The 25,490-nt window shown below is 35.4% G+C and overlaps 1 protein-coding gene and 1 pseudogene across 13 annotated transcripts in view; one reads left to right on the forward strand and one right to left on the reverse strand.

The window, feature by feature from the left end:
- Positions 1-2,304: 2,304 nt before the first annotated feature.
- Positions 2,305-6,446, forward strand: LOC122690284 (annotated as a pseudogene).
- Positions 3,532-25,490, reverse strand: part of THOC2 (THO complex 2) — a 112,632-nt gene continuing 90,673 nt past the window's right edge. For 2 of the 13 annotated variants that reach the window (XM_043895217.1, XM_043895215.1), the window contains exons 25-39: positions 25,189-25,346; positions 24,140-24,268; positions 23,647-23,778; positions 23,372-23,556; positions 22,686-22,864; positions 22,338-22,440; positions 21,232-21,659; positions 20,965-21,023; positions 19,436-19,471; positions 14,627-14,764; positions 14,224-14,293; positions 13,984-14,141; positions 12,029-12,105; positions 11,517-11,562; positions 3,532-6,263 (exon numbers count right to left, since the gene is read on the reverse strand). In XM_043895217.1, the coding sequence (XP_043751152.1) occupies positions 11,535-11,562; positions 12,029-12,105; positions 13,984-14,141; positions 14,224-14,293; positions 14,627-14,764; positions 19,436-19,471; positions 20,965-21,023; positions 21,232-21,659; positions 22,338-22,440; positions 22,686-22,864; positions 23,372-23,556; positions 23,647-23,778; positions 24,140-24,268; positions 25,189-25,346 (1,880 nt within the window). In that variant the 3' untranslated portion in view covers positions 3,532-6,263; positions 11,517-11,534. The other 11 variants (XM_043895212.1, XM_043895204.1, XM_043895216.1 and 8 more) reach the window with 10 other exon arrangements.

A 25,490-nucleotide genomic window follows, 5' to 3' on the forward strand; every position in this document is an offset into this window, starting at 1 on the left:
CACAATACTTTCTCTGTGTGGCCTGCCAGGTCTTTCAGAGCCAATTCATGAATCAAGTGTACACAACATTTTGGGGTGTTGGCTTCACTTGGGGTATTATTTTCACCCAGAAATCAAATTTTCTCATTTACTTTTCAAATATTGTACTGTATGCTTTCTTTCATAAATCCTTCTTGAAACATGGTAGAGTAGAAATAAAACCGAACCCAGGTTCAGTTACAATAAGATCGAACCCAGGTCTCCAGCATTGCAGGTGGATTCTTTACCAGCTGAGCCACAAGGGAAGCCCAGGAATACTGGAGTGGGTAGTCTATCCCTTTTCCAGAGGATCTTCCTGACCCAGGAATCTAACCAGGGTCTCCTGCATTGCAGGCGGATTCTTTACCAACTGAGCTATCAGGGAAACCCAAGAAATAAAACAATTGCAATAATTATTGAAAAAAATAAGCATACTGGGATTTCCACTCATACTTAGTTAAAGTGTCTCCTTGAAATAGAAAATGACTCTATTCCACTGACAAGTGACTTTCCAATGATACACTGCGGATAGCCTGTAGATAATTTGACAAGGCAAGATGTTTTAACTTTTGCCACTATCACTTAAGACAATACAGATGAATGGATGACCATCTTCCAAGTTATGATCAACTTGAGATGGATTCAGGATTGGTTGGGTATAAAGGCTTTTTAGAGTTCTTTAGAAGACCCCGAAAAACAAACCTGCCATCTTGAATCCATCTTTTAGAGACTCGGGGGCAAGTTACCAACCCAAGAAAATGCACATACCACAAATTGCATTCAATTTCTGGACAGCCCATAGATATCCTTCGAGTCCATTTATGAACCTAAAGTTAACAACCACTAGAGCTTACAGCCTAGGTTCTGAGAAATCCTGCATATTATATGATTCTCATGTAAAAGGTTCAAAGATAGATGAGAGATTAGGGATAGCTCCTGCTCAAATTATGTAGTAATAAGTCATACTGTAATAACCACCTCAAAATATCCTGCTTTGTACATCTTCATTCCACATGATCATTGCTATGTAAAGGATTAAGTCCTGCCCCATCCAATCTCCTTACCTGGGTTTTTTTCCTCCCTCCCTCCAACATTTGTTGTTTGCCTCCACTTTGCATTGTTGCACTTTGCTGTTGGGTTACGTTATACATTTCAATGCATATTTCTTGCTTTATGTTTTTTGCTAATGACATTACTTGCTGTGTATTTTACATTTATTTTAGACTAGGGAAACGATGTTAGACAAAGAGCAAATTCGAGTGATTTTTCTTATACGAATTCAAAAGAGGTCATAAAGCAGAGGAGACAACTCATAACATCAAGAAGGCATTTGGCCCAGGAACTGCTAATGAACGTACAGTGCAGTGGTAGTTGAAGTTTTGCAAAGGAGACAAGTCTTAAAGATGAGGAGCATAGTGGCTGGCCATCGGAAGTTGCCAACAATTGAGTGCCATCATCAAAAATGATCCTCTTGCAACTACGTGAGAGGTTACCCAATAACTCAGTGTCAACCATTCTACAGTTGTTCAGCATTTAAAGCAAACCGGAAGGGTGAAAAAGCTTGATAAGTGCATGCCTCATGAGCTGATGGCAAATCAAAAAAATCGTCATTTTGGAGTGTCTTCTCTTATTCTACACAACAGTGAACCATTTCTTGGATTGTGATGTGCAACGAAAAGTGGACTTTATATGACAGCCAGTGACGATGAGCAGCTCAGTGATTAGAACAAGAAACTCTAAAGCACTTCCCAAAGCCAAACTTGCACCAAAAAAAAGTCATGGTCACTTTCTGGTGGCCTGCTGCTAGTCTGATCCACTACAGCTTTTTGAACCCCAGTGAAACCATTACATATGAGAAGTGTGCTCAGCAAATCGATGAGATGCACTGAAAACTGCAATGCCTGCAGCTGGCACTGGTCAACAGAATGCAGGGCACACAACCAATGGTTCAAAAACTGGACGAATTGGGCTAAGAAGTTTTGTCTCATCTGCCACTTTCACCTGACCTCTTGCCAACCAACTACCACTTTTTCAAGTATCTCTACAACTTTTTGCAGGGAAAACACTTCCACAACCAGAAGGCGGCAGAAAATGTCTGTTGAATCCTGAAGCATGGATTTGTATGTTATAGGAATAAACAAACTTATTTCTCATTGGCAAAAATATGATTATAATGGTTCCTATTTTGATAGATACAGATGTGTTTGAGTCTAGTTATAATGATTTAAAATGCAGGGTCCAAAACTGCAATTACTTTTTCACCAACCTAATAGAATAGGAAGTTCCATGAAGGCAGAAACTGTCTTCCTCAAGGCTGTACCTCTGGTGCCTAAGAGGTACTCAAATATTTTTGAATAAATCTTCCACAGGATTCTCTGGAGAAGGTTTTTGAAAATAAAATTTTACTGGAACTCCATCATGCTCATTCATTTACATACCATCTATGGCTGCTTTCATACTATAATGCTGAGCTGAGGAGTTCCAAATGGGTTAATGTAAACCCACGAAGTCTCAAATATTTACTAGTTGGCTCCTTACAGAAAGTTTGCTGACCCCCAACAGCACTCAATTGGCCTTTATCTCTAAAGTTAGAATTGGAAGCACTGTAGATACAGGAGTTAGGTCTTAATACTTCTTTGCCTGTAGAACAGAGGTGCTTTAAAATAGCTATCAAATACAGATTTTCTGTAAAGTAGCCTCCAACTAATAAAAATTAATGGAAAAAAATAAAGATTTTGAACAACTGAAAAAAAACAGATTTTCTTCTTGCAACATAAATTTCTGCACAATTAAGTTCAAAGTTAGTATTTTCCATTCTCAATGCATTTCTAGCAAGGCCAAAAGCAAAAAAGCAAAGGTTACCTATGTTCAGTAAATTGGAGGACAGAGAGAAGAGATTCTGATGCTAAGGTCTGGCAAATTTTCACAATCATGAAATCTTTAAAATGCCAATGCAACATAACTACTGGAAAGCTCTTCCCTGATATGTTTCAAACAAATGATTTTGAGGTGAACCATAGTTATTTTCTCACTGGCATATAATCATTCTAACAATGTATCATTTTTTTTAAAAATGCCAGGCACATTATAGATGCTCAACAGCCATTGAATGGATCCCTCTCCAGTAATCACTGTGCTCATCAATTTGCAAATTACAATTACCTGAAAGGGGGCATTAAGATTTATATTCCTTTGCCAATTCTAAAATATACTCAGCATGTCTCAATCCTTTTAAAAATTAAACCCTTTACTGTCATTCTCTACAAAAAATTTAATTTGCATAGGTATCATTGGGGTCCAAGAAACTGAAGAGTAAATGAATAAGTCTGGGCATGATTTCAGCCCACTTTCTACCCCAGGTGCAGAGGAAAGCAAACAGGATTTTCTCATATTGGGATAAGATGTCTGTCATTTGGAAATATTGCGGTCCATGGACGAAGACACAAATAAGAAGAAAAGGGTTAGGAATCTCAGCTAAGTTGTTTTGAATAAGCAACAATATACACAATGATATACAATCATTTGAGAAAACTATTGTTTATTTAGAAAAAAAGGTTACATGGGTAGAATTCGATAGATAAAAAAATTTCCTTTTAAAAATGTCACTGTGAAACTTTTCCAGATGAAAGTTCAGCAATACAAAGCTTCTCTAACTGTAGAATTAAAACACATTTTTATTCCCCCCAACCCCTTGATTTTTCTAAAATAATTACAAGAAAAAATGGCAAGGGACAAGTGAGTGCTGGTACCATTTTTTTTCAAACATGTTTTAATGTCGTACACGAACTATATAAAATGATTCCTAGGCATTGCATAAGACACTGCTCCCACTTTGTTTTTTTACTGACTAAATATAAAACAGGCCAAATAATAAGTTAAAATTGAGTTTTTAAATGAGGTAAATTCAAAATGGTTCAATAATTGTTTATTTTCCATTTCAAACAATAAAAAGGAAGCATTTCATATTGAAAAAAAAATAAACCCAGGCAATATTTAGTTACTCTAAAGTGAAATTCTGTACATATGTAACCTTATTTGCTTATTGGAAACTGTATGCAGCACATTGTGCTAAAAATATGAAACAGTTAACACTTTCAGCCATTTACTGAAAATAAACATGTAGAAACTAAGCAACAAGTTAAATACAGTAATGCACAACTCAACAATTTAAAGTTTTCGGCATGGAGCAATAAAGCAGATAACTGAATAATTTAAGGAGATGCAAATGGGCCCTCTTCATTCATAATTCTTGGCAATCTACTCAGGAAAATAAATTTCTGGTCACAGCTGAACAATTCATTCCAATCTCACCTGAAAGAAACAAAGTGATTATATTGATAGATAAGAAAGGAAGGGGGGTGAGAGAGGTGACGGATGGAAGGCGGAGGAGGGACAGACCAAAGGAGAAGGGAGGAGAGAAGGAAGGAAGGAAAAAAGAGAAGGAAAATTTAAGAAAGAAAATCAATGAGTTCTGTGAATAACCAATGCTTGAATTAAGTCCCTAGATAAGGATAAAATATTTGTGTATTTCTTATTGACTACCTGGCATACTATGATAACTTGTATTTTATCTGAGAGAGAGGAAAAGAGGGGAATGGGGGAAGGGAGGAAGGAAAAAATGAAATAGAAACAAGTAAAACATTCCACTGAGACAAGCAATAGCTTGTCAAAAGTAAACAACACATAGCAATGAAAAGGAACCAATTTTACATGATCAATAAAAAGAAAAATGACATCACATTTTTTCATAAGGACATGATTTTAATAGTTACTTATATTAAGATGCAATGTCTGCTAAATTATAAAAATTGCTTTAAAAATATATTGACTTAATTATACTCATTTCCTTTATGTATTGACATTTTTCAAATACTGCATATTTGAAATAAATCAAAACATGATTATTACAACATGTGGCAAATAAGTTCATATCTGCCTAACATTGTTCTCATTCAAATTTTAAATTAATGCTTAAGGCATTAAATTTTACTTATGAAATACTACATTCACATATTTCATAAAATCAGAGCTAGAAGGGTCTTAGAAAATAATCACACTTGCATGAAATGCTGACAATAATTTACATATCATTTCTATACAGCATTCTGTTCACATCATGTATAATCTTGACATTACCAATTATAATTATAGATACACATATGTTGAACTTACAATTTTAATACTTAAATCATTGTTCCTGTTCATCACTGATGAATGGATAAACAAAATGTGGTACACATTCATACAATGGAATAGTATTCACTTATAAAAAGAAATGAAGCTCTTATACATGCTATAACATGGATGAATCTTGAAAACATGATGCTAAGTAGAAGCAGCTAGACACAAAAGGCCACATATAGAATGACTTCATTTTGATGAAATGTCCAAAATAGGCAAATCCAAAGAGAAAATACTTTAGTTACTTCCAGGGGGAGGGGAAAGAGAATTGGGAGTGACTCTAAGAGGTGTGGGGTCTCTTTTGGGGATGATGCAGATATTCTGGAATTAATGGTGATAGTTACAACATAGTGATATATTAAAAACCACATTGGCAAATTTTATTTTATGTGAATTTAACTCACTTTTTTTAACTGCCAAAAAGTCCATGTTACAATAAAGAGTATCATGGTATCAGTATAAGAAATGGGTTCTCAATCATGAAGCTGTCATAATTACTGGGCAAGGGAAATTTTGATGACACATTTACGGGCACATTAAAAGATAAAACTGGTATCACTGTTAGAACATGTGAAGATGATCTTTCCCAGGAAATGAAATTAAAATTTTTACAAGAAGCCAAAATTCTCAAGCAATATAATCATACCATTATTGTAAAACTCATAAAAGTTAGCACACAAATACAGCCTATCTACAAAATTAAGGGACTTGTCCCAGGACATGATTTCCTCTCCTTTCTGAGAAAGAAGGATGAACTAAAACAGTTAGTGAAATTTTTATTAGATGCTGCTTCTGGGTGGCAAATCTCAGGTAAAAATTGTATACACAGGGACCTTGCTGCAAGAAACTGCCTGGAGGTGAAAATAATGTTCTGAAAATCAGTGACTTTGGAATGTCTCGTCAAGAGGATGGTGGTGTGTATTCATCTTCTGATTTAAAGCAGATTCCCATTAAATGGACAGCACCAGAAGCTCTTAATTATGGGAGATATCGTTCTGAGAGTGACGCATGGAGCTTTGGCATCCTCCTCTGGGAGACCTTCAGTTTAGGGGTCTGTCCACACCCTGGAATGACAAATCAGCAAGCACAAGAGCAAGTGGAAAGAAGATACCGGATGTCAGTCTCAGCAGTGTCCAGAATGCATTTACAAAATAATGCTGAAGTCTTGGGATTACAAACTTGAAAACCGCCCCAAGTTCAGGGAACTTGAGAAAAGAAATGCCATCAAGAAGAAAGTCACACAGTGATGAAACACTGTTAAACTCAGACTTTAGGACTCTTCTCTTCCAGCAGAGTAATATTTTCTTCTCATTAACAAGTCTATACCACATTACCTGGAATATTCTACTAAGGTTATTTTTTTTCAACTATTCTTAAGAAATATGTCCAACTGTAACCACTGTAATAAGAAAGCACAGGTTCTAAATGCAAGAAATCCCACCGATCTTTTCACATCAAGGACTGCTGATATTCCTCAAAGAGTTTCTACTTTAGGCTCAGTTCAGAGTTGGCTGTCCTCGATCCTAGACAGCTTTCCTCTCCCAGTGCTATAAGCTGCATTGGTAATACCATCTTTGCAGGACACATTTCCAAAAAAGGTGGCCTTTCACTGTGCTAAGACAAGATTACATCTGTAAACATCACTTTCCATTGGGAATTATTTGAACATCCTGGGGTTTTTTCTTCTTTGCTTTTTGCCAGAAATAGGCCTTGCTGTTTTAGTAAGGTTGTCATTTCCCTATGTTCCACCACAGCCTTCTCTTTTGTCTGGGGATCAGAAAACTATGTATGAAATGCCTTCAAAGAGTACCCTTTCAGAGTTGAGGCAGCTGATTTTCAATGAAGTTATTTTATAGAGAGCTTTGACAGCAAGAACGAAGTCTGAAACACAGGTCTGGGTGAAAGAGCAGCTAGACTGTTGATCAAAGTAGAAAACAAAGACAAATAGGATATCAGCCTTGTTATCAGAGCTACCCCTTTATACACACACACACACACTAATTTTATGATTAAATTCACCAAAAAGGTCCTAAGAAATGTTTCAATTGTTCTTCATAAAAGAGCCCTCTGGATGGCAACAAAATTTATGTAGAGAAACTACATAATACAAGCCCAGCAAATTAACAGCTTATTCCTGGTTAATCCTAGTACCTGTACATACACACATACACACACACATACACACACACAGAGGCACCCACAAGCCAAGTAGAAAGGCACACATGGATAAAATTGACAGTTAAAAAGTCCAATGAACATTTACAAGGAAGAAAGAAGCTACAGGAGAAAGACAAAAGGACAGCCATCCTAATTCCACTTTACTCCTTCACTTACCCTTAAACCGCTCCCTAGCAATTTTGATCATCACAAACACACTTCCTGAGGTATTCCAACTGGATAAAATGGAACAGTTAAGACTAGGATTCTGTTGAACTGAATCTCACCACACCCTGGGGTACCTCTCAAGATAAATGTGTGTATGGGGAATAGTCACTCAGGGGTAAATGTGGCATTGGAGTCTTTGGGAAGTGCTCATGCCTATGTCCAGATAAAGAATAGCACAGCACCTGAGTGAATATTTTGTCTGCCTTAAGTGGAAGAAAGGAAATAGAAAATCCCTCCTGTTCTCCCCAACTGTTTAGTGCCTATGAATATCAGTGCACAGAATTCAGCGATACTTTAAAGGATAAAAATGAAAAGAAAAATAGTTCGAGTCTATCATTTCAATCTCCTAACAAAACTTTTGTATACCTTTAGTGGTTGCTACACACAGACCCAGATGAAAGCATAATAAAACTGCCCTCAAAAAATATGTTGCAGCATATACAGCAACTTCTTAAACAGTAAGTATACTATCAAATGTTACAAATAAACTGAACCTACTTTTGAGGGCAAAAAAAAGTCAATGATGTTTCTCTTCAATTCCAAAAAGATACAGTTAACACTCTTGAGTACATAATTCTCCATGTAAAGTTAAGAGTATCTGAAACAGGTGACTCAGTGGCAAAGAATCCACCTGCCAAGCAGGAGATGAAGGTTCCATCTCTGGGTCAGGTGATCTCTTGGAGAAGGAAATGGCAACCCACTACAGTATTTTTGCCTAGAAAATCTCATGGACAGAGGAACCAGGGCTATAGTCCTTGGGGTCGCAAAGAGTCAGACACAATTTAGCAACTAAACCAACACCCTTTGAAACATAGTAGGTAATAAAGAAAAATACTTGGTTGTCTGATTAGAAGGAAGAGATGGAAGTTAACTGCCTTCAACAAGATCAAAATCTAAGGAAAGGGATATGCGACACACTCATATATGCAGCAGCAGCAGCTTATATACATAAGAATCAGTCACTAGGATTCTAGGCAAGCTGATACACGCCTGTAAGCAATGGGAAACTACTGAGAAAGTTAACTGAACACTCCCTACTCTACATATATTATCAGCATCTAGAACTGCACCTCAAGGTAACACATTCCTAAAATAAGCAATCTTTGAGCACTTTGGAGGTCAATTTCCAAGTATGGACTGAAGAAGAAAGACTCAACATGGGGATTACAAAATCAATTGTTTATAGGGGCTAGTATAAAGTGGAAACAAATGGAAGTGCACCTACTGGGGCCTGATTGAGGCAAACTACAAAAAAAGACCCATTCTATTTAAGGGAGACAAGCACCTAGGCAGGTCTAGCTGATTGCTGCCATGCAGAAATGAGAACACAATGTTGCCAGGTGTTCCAGTTCTTCAATAGAAAGTAACATTTGGATTTTGTTAACTATTCTGAAAATGTTATTACTGTGCAAGGCCAAGAAGGTATGTCTAATAATCCATATTCTGCCTAAGGGCTGAGAACTTGCAACCTTGGGTTTAAATGTTAAGAGCTAGGTTACACATAAGAGATGGAGGTGACAGACAGACCGACAAAATATATTAGGCCTCGCTGGAGTGGAGTATTAGAATAGGAATGTAGTATACTACAAATACAGATGGGCAGCAGAGAGTTAATTGTTAATATTCTTTGAAATCAAGAATACAGGATCGAAGTGCAAGTAGATTGAGTTTCTCAAAACCTAGAAGCAAGTCTCAATTTAGCAATGTCTGGCTCACTAAAGGACTCTCAAAAGATAGCTGAACTCAATATTAATGAATTGAAGACCATACATATCAATTTAAAACTGAGACTCTAAAGAATGGTTCTAAGTGGAAATTTTTCATAGACAGGAATTTTTAAAGATTAAACTAGGGGAAAAGGTTAAAAGCAAAGAAGTTAGTTGTGTTCCAGAAACCAAATCAAAGAGAGGTAAGATGAATCTGGACAAAGACGTTAGCAAAAACAAGTAACAGGAAATACAGAGAACAAGCAAAAAGGATTTTGCAACCAAAAACTATGAAACAGGAAAAGAAGACTTTGGAAGGAATTTAATCTGGGTCACATTCATATTTTCTTAACTCTAACATGATCATTTTAATGTTTCTGAAATCAGGGTGATACTTACAAATCAATGTCATTTCTCTATGCACTTTTCTCAAGAAAAAAAAACAGTTCTAGAAAGCAACAATGAATCATAATTAATGACATCTCTGAATCACGGAAATGTGACATGTGTAGCAGTTCTCCTTTCTTTATAATATAAAATTAAAAAGGGAGCAAGGAACAGCAGATTTGAAGTGGCCTAAAGGTAAATGATGCCAATCAGAAATGATGAGAACTCTAAATGAAAAGGAACAGCATAAAGACTTGACCAACCCTAGAAGGTATCCAACAGAAGACAGCCAGAACAGCTTTAAAAAAAAGGAAAAGTCTACCAGTGCTTCATAAAGAGTCTACGCAAGAAGAGAATAGAGAGAGATGTATAAAACCACAGTGAAAGCTGTCAATGACAATGATTGGCCCATTCCTAATGAAGATACAAGAGGTAGAGTTTTTTTTTTTTTTAAATAAGGGGACCAGGTGACAGCAAGAAGTAAAAAGCAAAAAGTAAAATGCCAACTAAAAGGAAGGTTATGGTGAAGAATAAAAAAAGATTAAGAGTTTATCGTTCACCAGGGAAGACAGCTAGTTGTTAGGTAAAGGGATAGCTAGAATTTAAGAATAGGTAATATTCTTTTATAATCTTCCTAATTTAAAAAAATCTACTAAATTCTTAAAAGCTCTCTCACAACTCTCATCTTCCCTTCTACGCTAATACTTAGAAAACAAGCACAGACTAATAAAACAGAAAAAGCACATAATCTGTCAGGAAGTTACCTACCTGACAACCTCAAATCCCTGCTCTGTAGCCAAAATAAACAACAAAATCCATACTCTAAAGTTCACCGCTTTATATGGAATAGGCTCTCAGATATTTCTCATTCAAATTGTAAACAGCCTTGGTTATCTATCCAGTTTCATAAAAGATTAGAAGAAGCAAATAATATTAGGAGGGAGCTAGAGAATGTAAGTATACCTGATATCATTAAGAAGTGACAGCTAATGCGGAAACAAGAAAATTGGCTATGAAAGATTCAACAACTTCAATACTGCCATCTCAAACCATTAGCTGTAGAGGGCAAATCATACTACATACCTCAATAATCCTAAGGCATCACCAAACAATGACTTTGCAGATGATTATCTGAGTGCTCAAAAAAGATCATATTAAGGGTTCTGAACACTCTGTCCACAAATAATTTAAGATGGATAAAACATTTTTTAAAACTCATGTAAGGTCTAACTACTTTGAAAACAAAATTGCCTATTTTAAATTCCAAAACGAAAAGCACAGACCATATTTTTGGCTTTGAAAAACATGGGCAATGATAGAGAAGCGAGAAACTTAAGACAAAAAAAATCTCTGAATAACATGTCGGCATGAAAGGCAAAAGATGACAGAACACTAGCAGGCAAGAAGGTCTATGTTTACGTGCTGGCCATGTCAGGTAATCTCTCTGTCACTCCCTTCCACTTAACCTCTTAAAAGTCTCAGTTTCTTCCCCTGTAAAATGCAGATATCACCACCACCTATAAGGTACTTTAAAAAAAGTGATTAATCATCCAGAGAAGATGGGAATGAGCGGTGGAGAGAAAGCCAGATGTTTTTAAACATATCCTGGTGCTTTAAAAAAGAAAAAAAAAAGGCATGACTAATCAGCAAGCTTAAAATGAAAACAGCTCAAAAATAACCATGAATCTTGTTTCACATCTTTACCCAAAGACCTGAGCATTATATTTAGGTGAAAAACTACAGTTGTGTCTTGCAAAAATGAATCTAGTTTCTTCAACATTATCATATCTCATTTTGTATTTCTATCTTTAAATGAAAAAGAGGTGAGAGAACACTCACCTTGATTGAAAGTCTTCATTATCTGTGCTTGTCCGAGGACTTATGAGTAGATGACAAATTAAGGGAAAACAACTTTTCGGGGGGTAAAAAGAATCGTGTCTCATCTTTTAGTACAACCCCTCAGCCTGCAGGCCTAACTGACTCTTGCCAGCCTGGCAGTCTCAGACTCTACCAGCTCCGCTCATCTGCAGCAGCATCTTGCCCTGCTAGTCCCCATGCCCCCAGCCCAAGGGACTCTGTCTCCTTTCTTCCTCTTGGTGGGAGAGCCAGAGGGACTTTAAATCCCTTGGTGGCATAAAACAACCTCAGTTACCAAAGAAGTTTAAAAAAAACAATCAAGTCTCCCATTTCCACGTTTTATACATTTGAGAGGGTTAACTAGAGAGACCATTTAAAAGGTAGTAAGCCCGTAAGCATTTAGACACATATTACAAGGGTACAATCCTAAATAAGATCAGTATCAAAGTTTTCCATTATATTGATTAAAAACATCTATAAGATGAAAAGGATATTGTTTCTTCTCTTCCTTTCCTCCTGAACTGTCCCGTTTCTCTTTCTTTTCTATCTTTTCTTTATCATGCCTGGACTCCTATAACGAATGGTGGAATTAGTTGAGGAAGGGAAAACCAAATATAAAAATCAGCTTAAAATCCCTTTCATCACCCACCAGACATTAATTTTTCTTCAGACTTATTTAATATAACACCAAAAGCACAAGCAAAACAAAACTGGACTTCATCAAACGTAAAAACTTGTATGCATCAAAGAACACTATCAAGAAAGTGAAAAGACAACCTACAGAACAGGAGAAAATATTTGCATATATGTATCTCGTAAGTGTCTAATATCAAGACTACATAAAGAATTCTTACAACTGAGCAACAAAAAGACAAACAATACAATTTTTAAAATGGCCAAAGCATCTAAATAGATTTTTTCAAAAGATATACAAATGGCCAACAAGTACATGAAAAGGTGCTCAACATCATTAGTCATTAAGAAAACACAAAATCAAAATGACAGTGAGATACTAATTCACACCCACTAGGATGGCTACAGTAAAAACATAAATAAAACAGAAACAGAAAATAACAAGTGTTGGCAAGGATGTAGGGAAATTGGCACTCTCATATATCGCTGGTAGAAATGTAAGCTGTGCAGCCACTATGGAAAACGGTTTGGTGGTTCCTCAAAAAGCTAAACATAGCATTACCGTATAACCCAGATATTTCATTCCTGGGTATATACACAAGATCACTGAAAAAAGATATTCAAACAAATAATTCATAGTAGCACACAAATGTTCGTAGCAGCACAAATGACAACAGCCAAAGGTGGAAAACAGGACAAAAGTCCATCAACTGATGAATGGATAAGCAAGTGTTGTATATTTGAACAATGGAATATTATTTAGCCATGAAAAGAAATGAAGTACTGATACATGCACCACCATGAATAATCTCAAGAACATTACACTAAGTGAAAGAAGTTAGAGACAAAAGGCCACATTATTATACAGTTCCACTTATAGGAAATAGCCAGAGTTTTTGATAAGCTCATAAAGAGTTCATAAAGACAGCAAACAGATTCAGAGTTGTGAAAGGCTAAAGGGAGGGAGAAATGGGGAATGACTTGATGAGTATGTGGTTTCCCTTTGGAGTGATGAAAATGTTCTGGAACTAGACAGAGATGATAAGTGCAAAACACTGTAAATATATTAAATGCCACTGAATGATATACTTTAAAATGGTTAATTTTATGTTATGTGAAATTTTACCTCAGTTTAAAATACTTAAAAAGGAGCAGCCTCCCTTTTAAAACCATCACCTTATAATTTTCAAAAACTTCTTTTAAGAACTATGAATATATGGCATATATGTTGACTAAATATAATGATGCTTTGTAAACACTTAAGTAATGACTTGCTTACTTTATGACAGATGCATGGGATATACTTTGAGTATTATCCATTAGTATCTAAGAGAATGCACACTACACTTAATTTTAAAATCAAATATAAGATGTAAACATAAGTTTATTAGGAGAAAATGTTATAAAAGTGTGTTGAAAAATGAGAAAGACCTTATAACAGTGTAATGATCAGGGAGAATACATGTGACCATATTTTAATCTCATGACCAAAGAGAAACTGTAAGAATTGTTGTCAGAGAAAAAAGAAAACACACTAAAACACACTGAAACTCAATGACAAGAAGTAGGTGTGAGTGGAATGGAGAGGAAAGGAAATTCAGAAGTAATCTTAATTCTACCCTCCCAGCAATTTGGGACTAAACCGCTTCAAGTTCTCCAAGAAAACCTGCCCTCCTCCAAAACCTCCTCTTCCCACCCCCAAATAATTAACAGAAGACTATTTGACTACAAAAAAAACCTGCAATATTGGCTAAATTTTCTAATGGGAGATTTTCTAAGAAAATGTTTCATTGTTCCTTTTGTTCTCATAATTTACCTTTTTGCCACCAGAGGAGATTTTATCCATCTTTTCAGATTTAAATGAGTCGCCGCCTTTTTCTTTGCCTGAAGATTTTGACTTATTTTTTTCCTTGTCTTTCTCATTTGGATAAGGAGACTCACATGGACTTTCACTTTTGTGTTTTGAAACCCCCACTAAAATTATAAAAGAGAATCATGAAAGCCTTTTTCAATTCAGTTTGATGACTACTTGGAAAGTATTAATAAGTCTACCTACTTGTTCCATTTTCCTCTTTCCGCCTCTTGGTTAAGTCCGGTGGCACTTCTCGGTCATTGTTTGAATGATCCTAGAACCAAGAATTGTGAACTACGTTGATTCAAAGTTTTTGTTTTAAAGTGCTACTTTTCTACAAGAAGAGCACAGCTAACTAGCATTGGAGAATATCTGCAGTAGTTTCACATACTTGGTAAAAGACATGATAGGCAAGAAGAGCTGGTAGAGATTATTAGGCTGAAGATCCTTATAACTGTAGAAGATTCAAACACACTTTAGGGTGAAAATACCAGTTAAACACCAAATAATAGACTGTCATGCAACAAACTAGTACTTTAGATAAGGCAACAGACACTACTGTACATGGTAATGAACTTTCCAAACTAGTTTTTAAAAAATTACAAACCCTTTTCCGCTCTTTCCTGTCCTTTTCATCTTTTTTTTCTCTTTCTCTGGATCTTTCCCTTGACTTGTCCAAATCTTTCTTGTCCATTTCTCTCTCCTTACTCTTGGACAGTGGTGGAGGAGTATGATTAATGTAGAGCTGTTAAATTAAGGCAATATTACTAAAGATTATTAGTTTTCCAGTATTGATATCATTTGCTCGATTGTTTATTTAACGAAAGACATTTGGTAGTAGGCCCAAAGTCAAAACTGGTCAGCTGCATGGATTATGAGAGGTAAAATAAAAGGGAATGGCACAAATTATGCAAAGACTTCAATTCTTGACCTTGTAAATGTTTATCATTTAAACTCAACCAGTTCACTCCTCCCTCAACTGAGATTTTTATTATTAAATTCACAAGCTACAGTTCCTTATATAGTTCTACTGTGAAGACCTATAGCTACCATCATTACAAGAGTTCATGTGTCAAAAATAGTTACTGGACTTTCTCCACTATTAAAAAAAAATTCTACACAATCATAGAAATTTTAAAAAGTTTTACTATTCACTGATAAGCAATTGATGACAGTGAGGAAAGTATAATATAAAACCTAGCCATGACTTTACTAATAAGTCTTTTCTGCCTCAGTATAAATCATGAATAGATTATCCTTTAATCACTGTTATAGTAAAGGCTGCATATTCTCTACTTCTGAAAGCACTCCAGTTTCTGTAAAATAATCATAACTGATTGTAAAATTTGTCTTGTGCTGTGCTGTGTTTAGTCGCTCAGTTGTCTCCGACTCTGTGACCCCATGGACTGTACCCTGCCAGGCTCCTCTGTCCATGGGATTCTCCAGGCAAGAAGACTGGAGTGGGTTGCCATGCCCTCCTCCAGGGGATGTTCCTGAGCCAGGGATCGAACCCAGGTCTCCCGCATTACAGGTGGATTCTTTACCATCTGAGCCACCAGAGAAGCCCAAAACTTGTCTTACTGGTTCTAAAAAGCTCAGAAAGCCCTATTGTCCATTGAGGTTGATGAAACAGACTGAAAACAGACTGAAAAATGATGAATCAATGTTCTCTTTTGCCTATTCTTTCTCCAATGAAAGGCCCAAAGGCCATAAAATAGCCAAAGACCAAGGATGTGCTAATTCTAAATAAGAGGTAATCTTACTTATACAAGTTGTAAATATGGAAATCCATTAGAAAAGAAAATATTAAGGAAATAATCAGACACCTAAACTTGCAGCATTTATAACTGTGCTATAAGCTTGCATTTAAGACATTAAAAATTAGGCAGAATACTGAACATAACTCATTATATAACTACACAATTCTAGATATACCTTGAGAATGAAAAGAACAGTGAGTCAAAAGTCAAATATTTTTACATAAACAAATCTTTTGGTATTCAAAGGAATACACAAAAAAAGACGGCCATCAGTTTGAGAATTAACACTTGTTTTTTAACACCACCAAATATTTTCAATTCAGTTTGCTCAGAAATACTGCCATAGCAATGCATAAGTAAATTCTTTAAAAATTCAATGTATATAAGTTGATGATCAATTGAAATAGACAAAATGTTTATTAATAACAAAGAGCAAGAGAATGAGAAACAATCATAAAAGTGTTTGTCCAAAAGGTACTCTTGCTGGATACATGCCCTAAATGACACTAAGATTTTCTAACTGAGGAGTTTATTCACCTTAAGTCAATATTACTCATGAAACTGACAAGACAAAGCCATGTTATTGCAATACACATGCGTGTATGCAGGCATGCACACAGGCACACTCCTCCACAAGAATGAAGTGTACCTAACTTGAATTCTGTATTGCAAGGAATTGGGAAACCTAGAAATTCTTAGCTTAGAAATGTACCAGTTCTATTCCTTCTTTCTATCCTTCTAAGAATAGTTCTGATGACAATACTCTTTTCTACAAAAACAGTCTCTCATTTCCTATGGCATAAAATAATTTTCCTTAGCCTGAGTATTCCAAGCTCTTCACAATCTTTGCACAATTCTATTCTACTATGGAGTAATCCAATGTACTCTAGGCTGTGGCTGCTGCTGCTCCCTAACACCCTGCACTTCCCAGCAGGTGTCTTCACTGGAACAGGTGTTCATTTTTACCTTAATCTCTTAAACTCCTACTTTGACTTCAAAAGCCATCAGCACTTCAACATTCCCTCAACTCCACAAATCACTGTCCAGTGAACTCTTATTTTATATTAGCCTTTTTGGTGGCACGTATTCCCAATTAATATCATGTCATTTACTTTTGTCCATAACACAGTTTGCAGGATGGCAGGGAAGCTAATTTCCCTTTTTCTACTTTTACATACTTCCCAGTGCCTTGTACACACAGTGAGTACTCAATACATATGAAGATGGCCTGACATGTAGGTTCAGGTTTGGTTGTAGACCCTTGTTTTAAGATGATGAACAGAATTAAAAGCTGAAGTTTATTTTTTGAGGGGGGTTATCGCTCCCCTCTGAAATTACAGAGAAGCTTGGTTTAAAGGAGCCTGCTATTCATACTTTATCCAATGTAAGCGCTAAGACTGCTAAATAAAAGCACAACGGACCAAAACTAGAAACATGCCAACTGGAAACTGGGGGTAGAAGGTGAACTGACAGAAAAGATTTGGATACTAATTCATCTTGAAAAGCCAAGTCCATGTATTACTTTCACTATGGATTAAAAAATGAAAATAGCGACTATTTAATTAGAAAAAAAAAAAGAGGATCCTGGACAAAGTATAACTAAAAGATGAAACTAAAGCAGGGAAACATTTTCACATGTACAATAACAAAGTGACCTGAAAATATAGACACATACCTTTCAAATCCTCTAAAAAGTAAAAGCTACCACAGAAACAGTGAGTTTATTTATAGATCATTCATATTAGAAAGCACTCAAAATCCAGAAAAAAAATTTTTCTAAGACATTCATATGCTAGTAAACTTTCCTAGACACACAAAAAGCAACATCAACTACTATGCAGACTGGTGAACTTTGGATGCTTTAACAAGTCCAAAGGCATAGAAGTTCATTTTAAATATTTACTGAACATCTAATCATACTGTCAGGCACTAAGGATCTGAAAAGTGGTATGAGTCACAATTTTTACAAGTGTATTCATATGCCATTTCTAAATGTTCCAACTGAATATGGAATAAATCTATTGAATTTTAAATGCCCACAAAATCACTATCTTTTTTTTAAGGGGATGGGATCACCCCTGAATCACTATAATTTAAAAAATAAGACAAACACACGGAAGAAGTTAAGAATGCTTTCAACTACTATTGAAATATGAGTGCTAGGAATCAAAGAACTATTTTTTTGCAACTTTTTTTTCATGGTGGTAAGAATACTAGAGGAACCTTAATTTTAGTACAAGTTCTGGTGCTAACAAGTTATACACCACTGGGAAAAGGTCAGGAACTTTAGTCTGTTATTTGTTAAAAAAAAAAGACACTGCTACTTGCCCTACCTGCCTCACAACATCTATGATGAGTATGAAATGAGATAACATATGCTTATCTCATATGTTTTATTTTCAAAAGGCTTTCACAAAATGCAAGGAATCATAATCTTTATCATTGATTAAAAAATCCAGTTAAGTATAACAGCAGGTTTCCAACTGCTTCAAAATATGTTCCAGGAAATATTCACAAGGTAACATTGTAAATCCATGAATTTAAAACAGCCCACACAAGCCACTGACGGTTAAGACTGACATACATACATAGTCCCACTCTGGTTATAAAAACCTACTATACTGGAATACATCATCAATAGAGCAAAAATTTTACTTTAAAAGAAACCATTCGCACTTAATACAGTATATTCTAAAAACAATGCTACAATTTCAGGACACAGGCATATTGGCTAATCTAAGCTGTTAAAAATTAGTGCTTACTTGCCCAATATCCACAGACATTTCAATTTAAAGCTATAGTTCTATAAAAGCGGTTAGTACTGTCAACTGGCTTTGTTCCAAGATATCATTTTTTACTGGTCCACCAGTAAGGATCATACTTAGCAGATATAAGAGGAGGCAAAGTAGAAAATCAAAGTGAAACAGGGTACAAATTTTATAATAATAAAGACAAAATAACATGAACATTGGACAATTCAACTATAATCATGAAATGAATGAATTCTGTAATAAGATACACAAACTGCACATTACTTTTAGTAGCAGAATACTCAAGAATAGGCAAGAATTAATACTGACAAGTAAACACAACCATTGAGTTGAATATTCCCCTCCAAGAGAAAGATTAGTTTACATTAACCATACTTTTTGATAACATGCCACAACTACCAAAAAGGTAGCTCGGCAGACGTGACATAAAATGGGTTGACGTTTATGGGTTGAGATGGGCTCAGTTTTTAGAAGAGTTATGTGAATGCATCAGATATATCTTTTGGTCTTCTGGGTTATCTAAAAAAATTAGAAAACAGTCTGACAGATTTGTTTTGAGAAATTAAATAAGCCTACTCCCCCTCAAAAAAACCAACTCCCTCCGCATATCTTAAACTTATTTTCAGATTTTGAAGCATAAAAGGATAAGGCATAACAGCAAGCAAGGAGAGATTATAGAAAGGTTGCCACATTACATACATTTTGTAACAATTTCACTAAAGGGATCATCCCCACATCATCCACTGTTTCAGTTTATGATAGGTATTTTTAAAGGTTATTCCACTAGCTTACTGAATTTACTAGGGTGAGGGTACCTACTAAACAAATGAAGTAACGAATTTTTCTTTGTTTTACTTAGGCATGATGATTTTAAAAGACTCAAACCTTTGCTGAAGACTCCTTGAGTTCGATGAGACTGTCCTGTAGAAAATGAATGGAGATGACAGGTGAGCTGGCATAGTTCTCAGAACCCAGAGGAACTTTGGGAAGTATGGCTGTAACCTGGAAATAAACCAGCTACTTCTTGTGAGGATAAATCTCGTGATGTCATTATTATATGAATATCAACAGTAAAAAAAAAAAAAAAAAAAAACTATGTAATGGACTTGTAATGTTAAAAAAAAAACTTAATTATATGTACTCATTGCAACAAATAAAAATCTTTCTCTGCTCAGAATTTAAAAATAAATGTCAATGCTACATTTTTTCATAATACTGTATTTAAGCTACAGGTAACGTTAAAAAGCTTAAGAAAGCAAAATATTTTTTCTCCACAAAAAAGCTTAAGATAGTGGAGATCACAACATTGTCTTATATTTTCATAGTTTTTCTTTAATTAGGGAGGTTTCAAACTTTACTTGTGACTGTCATAAATATACACAAATTTTATTCTAGCCAGAAAACTCAGTGGCATTACATTAACAAGAAAACAAAATATATTCTATAAAAGAGTAATTAACTCTTTTCTTTTTGCAAAGTGCCTCTAACTGTAAATCTCATACCTCCCACAAAAAAAAAAAAAAAAAAAGACGTTAAAAAAAAAAACAAAGAAAGAAAATGAAATTACGGTATTCAACCACAGTGCTCTTGATGAAGAATTAGTTAACTTACAGGTTTAAAAGTTCAACGTACTGCAAATTCAAAGATTCCATGAAATTAGATGACTTTAGAATTAAAATTAAATATGGAGCAAGGAATGGCTACCCTGAGTCTTCAAGAAGGCTACACCCACGATTTTGTGCTGCAGTTGAATGCCTGGGGTTTCTCTTTGCTGGGTGGTAGGATTGGATGCCACATCTGCAAGGTTCAACTTGTTGGGAACCCAATGGGTATAAACAAACCTCCAAGGGAAGATACAACAGAAGCTGCATGCTCACTGAATATACACAACTACAGGAGAACTGATCACCAAGGAGACTTTAAAATGGAACTCCTTTCAAGACTCCTTCTTAGAAGGCACACATCGGTATGATGCTCATCAAGAAGCTTGATGAATTCAGAGGTATCTTGTTTATCCTGTATCATCCAGGAAGTCTTCAGTGATATATATTCTTCAATATTTATGCCGGAAAATAGGCTTCATTCTGCTGCAAAGATTCATTTGCTTGTAGCTACCATTGCACTCCAAAAAAGACTGCTTAAAGCAGTGAGGCACTTCTGGGAAAAATCTCTCTTGCACTTTGAAACACTACAAAATTAGTGCTAGGTCCTTGAAGTTTTAATATTCTTATAGGAAAAATACTCGATAGGAAAAAAATATCAGTCCACCAAAAAAAAAATCATCATTTTCTAATGCAATATAAAACCTCCAGTGGCTCCAGTGAATACTTGGCACAAGACTTGAAGGAAGTCAGGACACGTATTCCAAACAGGTGAGCCTAACATGGACGCTGCCTTCCTCAGGCTATACTAACCTTTACTGTTGAGGAATGTGATGGAGAAGGATGGGTATCAATTTTGCGACGTTTCTGTTCTGTTGGGATGAAAAGATATATTCATAATTAAGGTATGTTTCCACTTTTCCCAAACACTTAAAAAAAAAACACCAACTTCTAAGATTCTTAAGTATTAGTTTCTCCCTAGTTAAGTCCCTAGATAACTTGCCAAAACAAGACAAGAACCAACTTTAAATTATAACAACCAAAGGTAAACAAGTAAAAAGAAAGACAAACTAAACTTGCCCCTTTCAGGCTCTGCAATATCTGATCGGGGAACAGGTGACTTCAAGGACCCAGAAACTGGTGTTTTCTCTCCTCCTTTAACATTTTCCTTTGATTTCATTTCCTTTGCTATATCTCGTTCTCTGGACGGCTCCTTCTCTCTTTCCTTTTCTTGAGTTGACTTTGATTCTACATTCGGGACAGTGGTCTTGAATTTCTCATCTTTAGCTTTTTCTTCCTTCTTGAATTTTTCTTTCTCTTTGTCAGATTTAGGTGTTCTTTCCTTCGTCTCTCTTGCTTTTTCATCTTTGTTTGGCCGTTCTTCCTTTGGTTTTTCTTTACCATCTTTACCAAGTACTCGGGCCTCTGGAGTAGTAGCTGGAGTCTTTTCTTTTTTCTCTTTTTCTTTCTCTTTTCCTTTTTCTTTGTCATTTTCTTTAACAGTTTTGCTGCTTAAGGAGGAAAACACGAGATTTTAAGACAAAATGGCCATAAAATATATTCAATGTTATAAATCATAAAGCATTTTTTTTTACTGACTTCAAAAATTACAGAACTAAGAGTAACCCTTTGAAAACTAAAGGACAACTTTAAGACAAAAGGGAAGTACTTCTTTATCCAATAAATAATAACTAAATTCACAAACAGCAGATTAAGAAAGAGTAACTAAAGTGATGCTGGGCCTTTTTGTATATGTTCATAAGCTTTGAGGATTAAAAAGTAACAAAAACTATCCCATAAGCCAACCAAGGGTGCTATAATCAGGAACTGGATCACTTAGTTGGATGGATCACTGGTCTAAATCAGTGTATGCTTCTTTCATATGCTTATTTCATATTCTTACCTAGACTGTCCACAGCAAACACTCAATCCTAAAAAAATTTTTTTTAAACTTCAACACATACATTCCCCTGCATATTCCAGTAGAGGAAACAAAGGCAGTTTCAGCATTATAAAAAATGTGAGGAAGGTAAGCATATCATCAAACAGCAGTATACACAAAATTTTTAAGTCCAACATAAGTGAGTTTACTAGTATTCAACTATTATCCTCTTTCATTCATGTCTAGTAAGGTTGGTTAATCATATAAGAATTCAGAATTTTGGTCCAGAGCACAGTGTTCCTACCTGTTAGAGCCACTATTTCCATTACTTGAATTCCCTTTTGGTGTGGCACTAGAAGCTTTATTAACAGCTTTCACACCACACTGAGATCTCTCCCTTGATTTATCTGAAATAAAGGTAAAGCTTTATTTGACAAGCCCAAAGATGTAAATAAGCTACAGTTTCACAGCAAAATGATTAAAGACTAGATAGAAAGAAACAAAGGGGTGATCACTTCTTGGCAGTAACATACTACTACTTAGGAAACAAAAAAGTAACACTAAGCCAGCATTTTACTTGTCATGGGATACAAAACATATCAGTTTCCTGGAACAAAATGTATCACTTATAAATTCGTACAAATAAGCATACCAGTGTCCTCGGTACTGCTTTCGTCTGACTTAGATACACTTCCAATCGACGATGAAGAAGGCCCACCGCCAGGCCCATTTTGTACACTGGCAACTGCATTCCTCGGAGGGGGGTCTTTGTGATGAAACTCATTTTCAGGTATCATGTATGACTTTCTACTTTTCAACTGCCCAGAGTAGCTGAAAGTCGCACAAAGTGTTTAAATATACAAATACAAATCAAAAGGCACAAACATGGGGTTCAAAGAATAAAATTAGCAAGTTATTCACTCTGATACTTGATTCCAAAGAATAAAATAATATTAACTTTCAGTAAGTTCCTGAAGGTCTTTATGGAGAGCCTAGATGCTTTCTTAAAAATAAAAATTTCAATGTAAACTAATCCTTCAACTAAAATGCCTTTTTTCCACTATTGAAGATCTGATAATTCAACTGATGATAAAACTGCATTTCCTCCAAGCCAAAATATGTTATGTATGACTTTTGAAACTCTCATCCAGTACAGACCGGAAGCTAATAATCAGAAGTGACAACTCTCACCAGCCTGTGGGAACATGATCGCATAATCTCCCATAATCTCCTGAAGTAAGGCAGAAGATAAACTTCAACACTGTAAAACATTTTAGAGTCTTCAGAATCCTTCTGTAATCTAGTCTCATAAATCACATTAAAGTATAATTCTGTTACCCCATAGCCAATGCATATAGATCTGGCCTCTTCTCTTTTTCCTCTTGGCAGATTTTATGCACTCTTCTTTCCAAAGCCTGACCCAGATTCAAAACTTTTGGGTACCAAGGAAGTATTTTTGTTAGCACAATCAAGATATTCCTGATGTGAGTATATTCGCCTGTTTCAAGGCAATGTACCGATGCCTACAACAAACATTTTAAGATCTGTTATTATAAAAGTGGCAGTATGAGGAAGAAAAAAACACCTTTGAGAAATACAAATTTTTTTCTTACCTTGGTTAGTTTGTAATGCCATTTGTGTACAACATGTCGAAAATTTTCATAGTCTAATTGATCAGCTTTATTTCCACCATCAAATCCAGTTGCTCGTAATATAGTAAGGAATCCTGGATAATTTCCACATTCCTAAGGGAGAAAATAGGCTGTCACTTTTAAAGAAAGATTCTGTCCTCCAAAATAGCAGAGGCTGAAACTGAAGTAGACTAATGATTCCATGGGAAAATATGATGTGTATCTGAATTATAGGTAGTTTTCACAGAAAGATTAAGTTTATTCAGTGACATTCATTTGAAATGTCAGTTTGAGATAGGATAAAAATATAGCACTTTTTAATAATGAACGAACTGTGCTTAAATTTTAAACATTGTTTTACAACTGAATCTTGAACTCAGCTTCCCTTTTAAAACCAAACAACCCAGAGCTTACTGGAAGTGGTCATTATATACATGGTAAATGGGTAAAATTTAATAGTATTTGTTCCTCATACCTTTTCATATGTGGCTCTATCACTGTGCCACCTGGTCACAGTCTCTAACATGCAGCAAAGGAATCTTCCATATCGACTAGCTTCATTTTCAGTACAGCTTGCGACTGTGTAAATTATATCAGAGAAAACCTACAGAAAACAATGTGTGAGATATGAAGACAGATCAAGTTCAAAATATTAAAAGACCATGTAATACCAATCATAATAAACTAAACAGGTAGGTTTAATCAAAATGCATCATCCCCTCTTATATTCACAATTCCAAGACCTTTAAAGATTTTGGCTTCTGTGAGAAAACAGTACATTTATAAAGCAACAATAACAACAAAAACCCACTTTTATAAAGAAAGCTGATTTACAATGACAGAAGAAAAAAAATATCATTATTACTACATCATAACTTTTTAACAAACACTTAGCCATAGATATTAATGGGGTTACAGGGAGCAGTTAAGCAGGGTTAAGCAGAAGCAAGGCTGACAGAAACCAGAAATAGGCAGCTAAGAGGCTGTAACATAAATCAGATTTTTAAACCATAAAATGCAGTGATTTATTATTAAGAAAAAAGCCAGATGCAAAAATCTGTGAATGTGACCATACTAAAAAGTGTCCCGGCTTTTATATATGTGCAGCTTTTTTTGTTGTTTTTTGAGGGGGTGAAGGTTAAGAATGCAGAATAGAGTTCTACCTATTATGACAAACATAAACTCAAATGTAGAGTTAATGGATTAACAAGGGGGTGCTTATTATATATACCAGGCACTAATCAAAGTGCTTTTGTGTGTAATGACTCATTTAATCCTCACAACAATCTTATGAATCAGGTACTATTATCCCGTTTTACAGATAGAAAACTGAGGCACAGAGAGATTTAAAAAACTTGCCAAAGATCATATAGCTGGAAAGTAGCAGAGCTAGGATTCAAGTTCAGGCACTTGGCTCTTGAATTCATACTTTTAACCACACACACAATAATACCTCCACAGATTATAATGTTTAGCTATCTTTGTGTGAGACTTTTTTTAAAGGTTGCAATAAAAAGAACTTACTCGATCATAGCAAAGAAGTGTGGAAAAATTTGGAGTTTTCTGTTGATGTACCAATTCAACAAAACGAGCACAGTAAACAGCATCAATTGCTGAAAAAATACATCGAGGAAATATACACAGCTGTAGAAATTTTGTGATGGTCTCATTTTTGGTAGATTCTAAAAATAAGGGAAGAATATATTAAGTGGTAAACTTCTTCCTCAAGTGCCTCAAGGTCACTAAACATGACAACATTAACTTTAGTGTAGAGAATGCTATAAAACCACAAACTATTTATAGTTTGTAACCAAAAGGTCATGCCT

The sequence above is a fragment of the Cervus elaphus genome, chromosome X (genome assembly GCF_910594005.1).
Source record: "Cervus elaphus chromosome X, mCerEla1.1, whole genome shotgun sequence".
Classification (NCBI taxonomy): domain Eukaryota; kingdom Metazoa; phylum Chordata; class Mammalia; order Artiodactyla; family Cervidae; genus Cervus; species Cervus elaphus.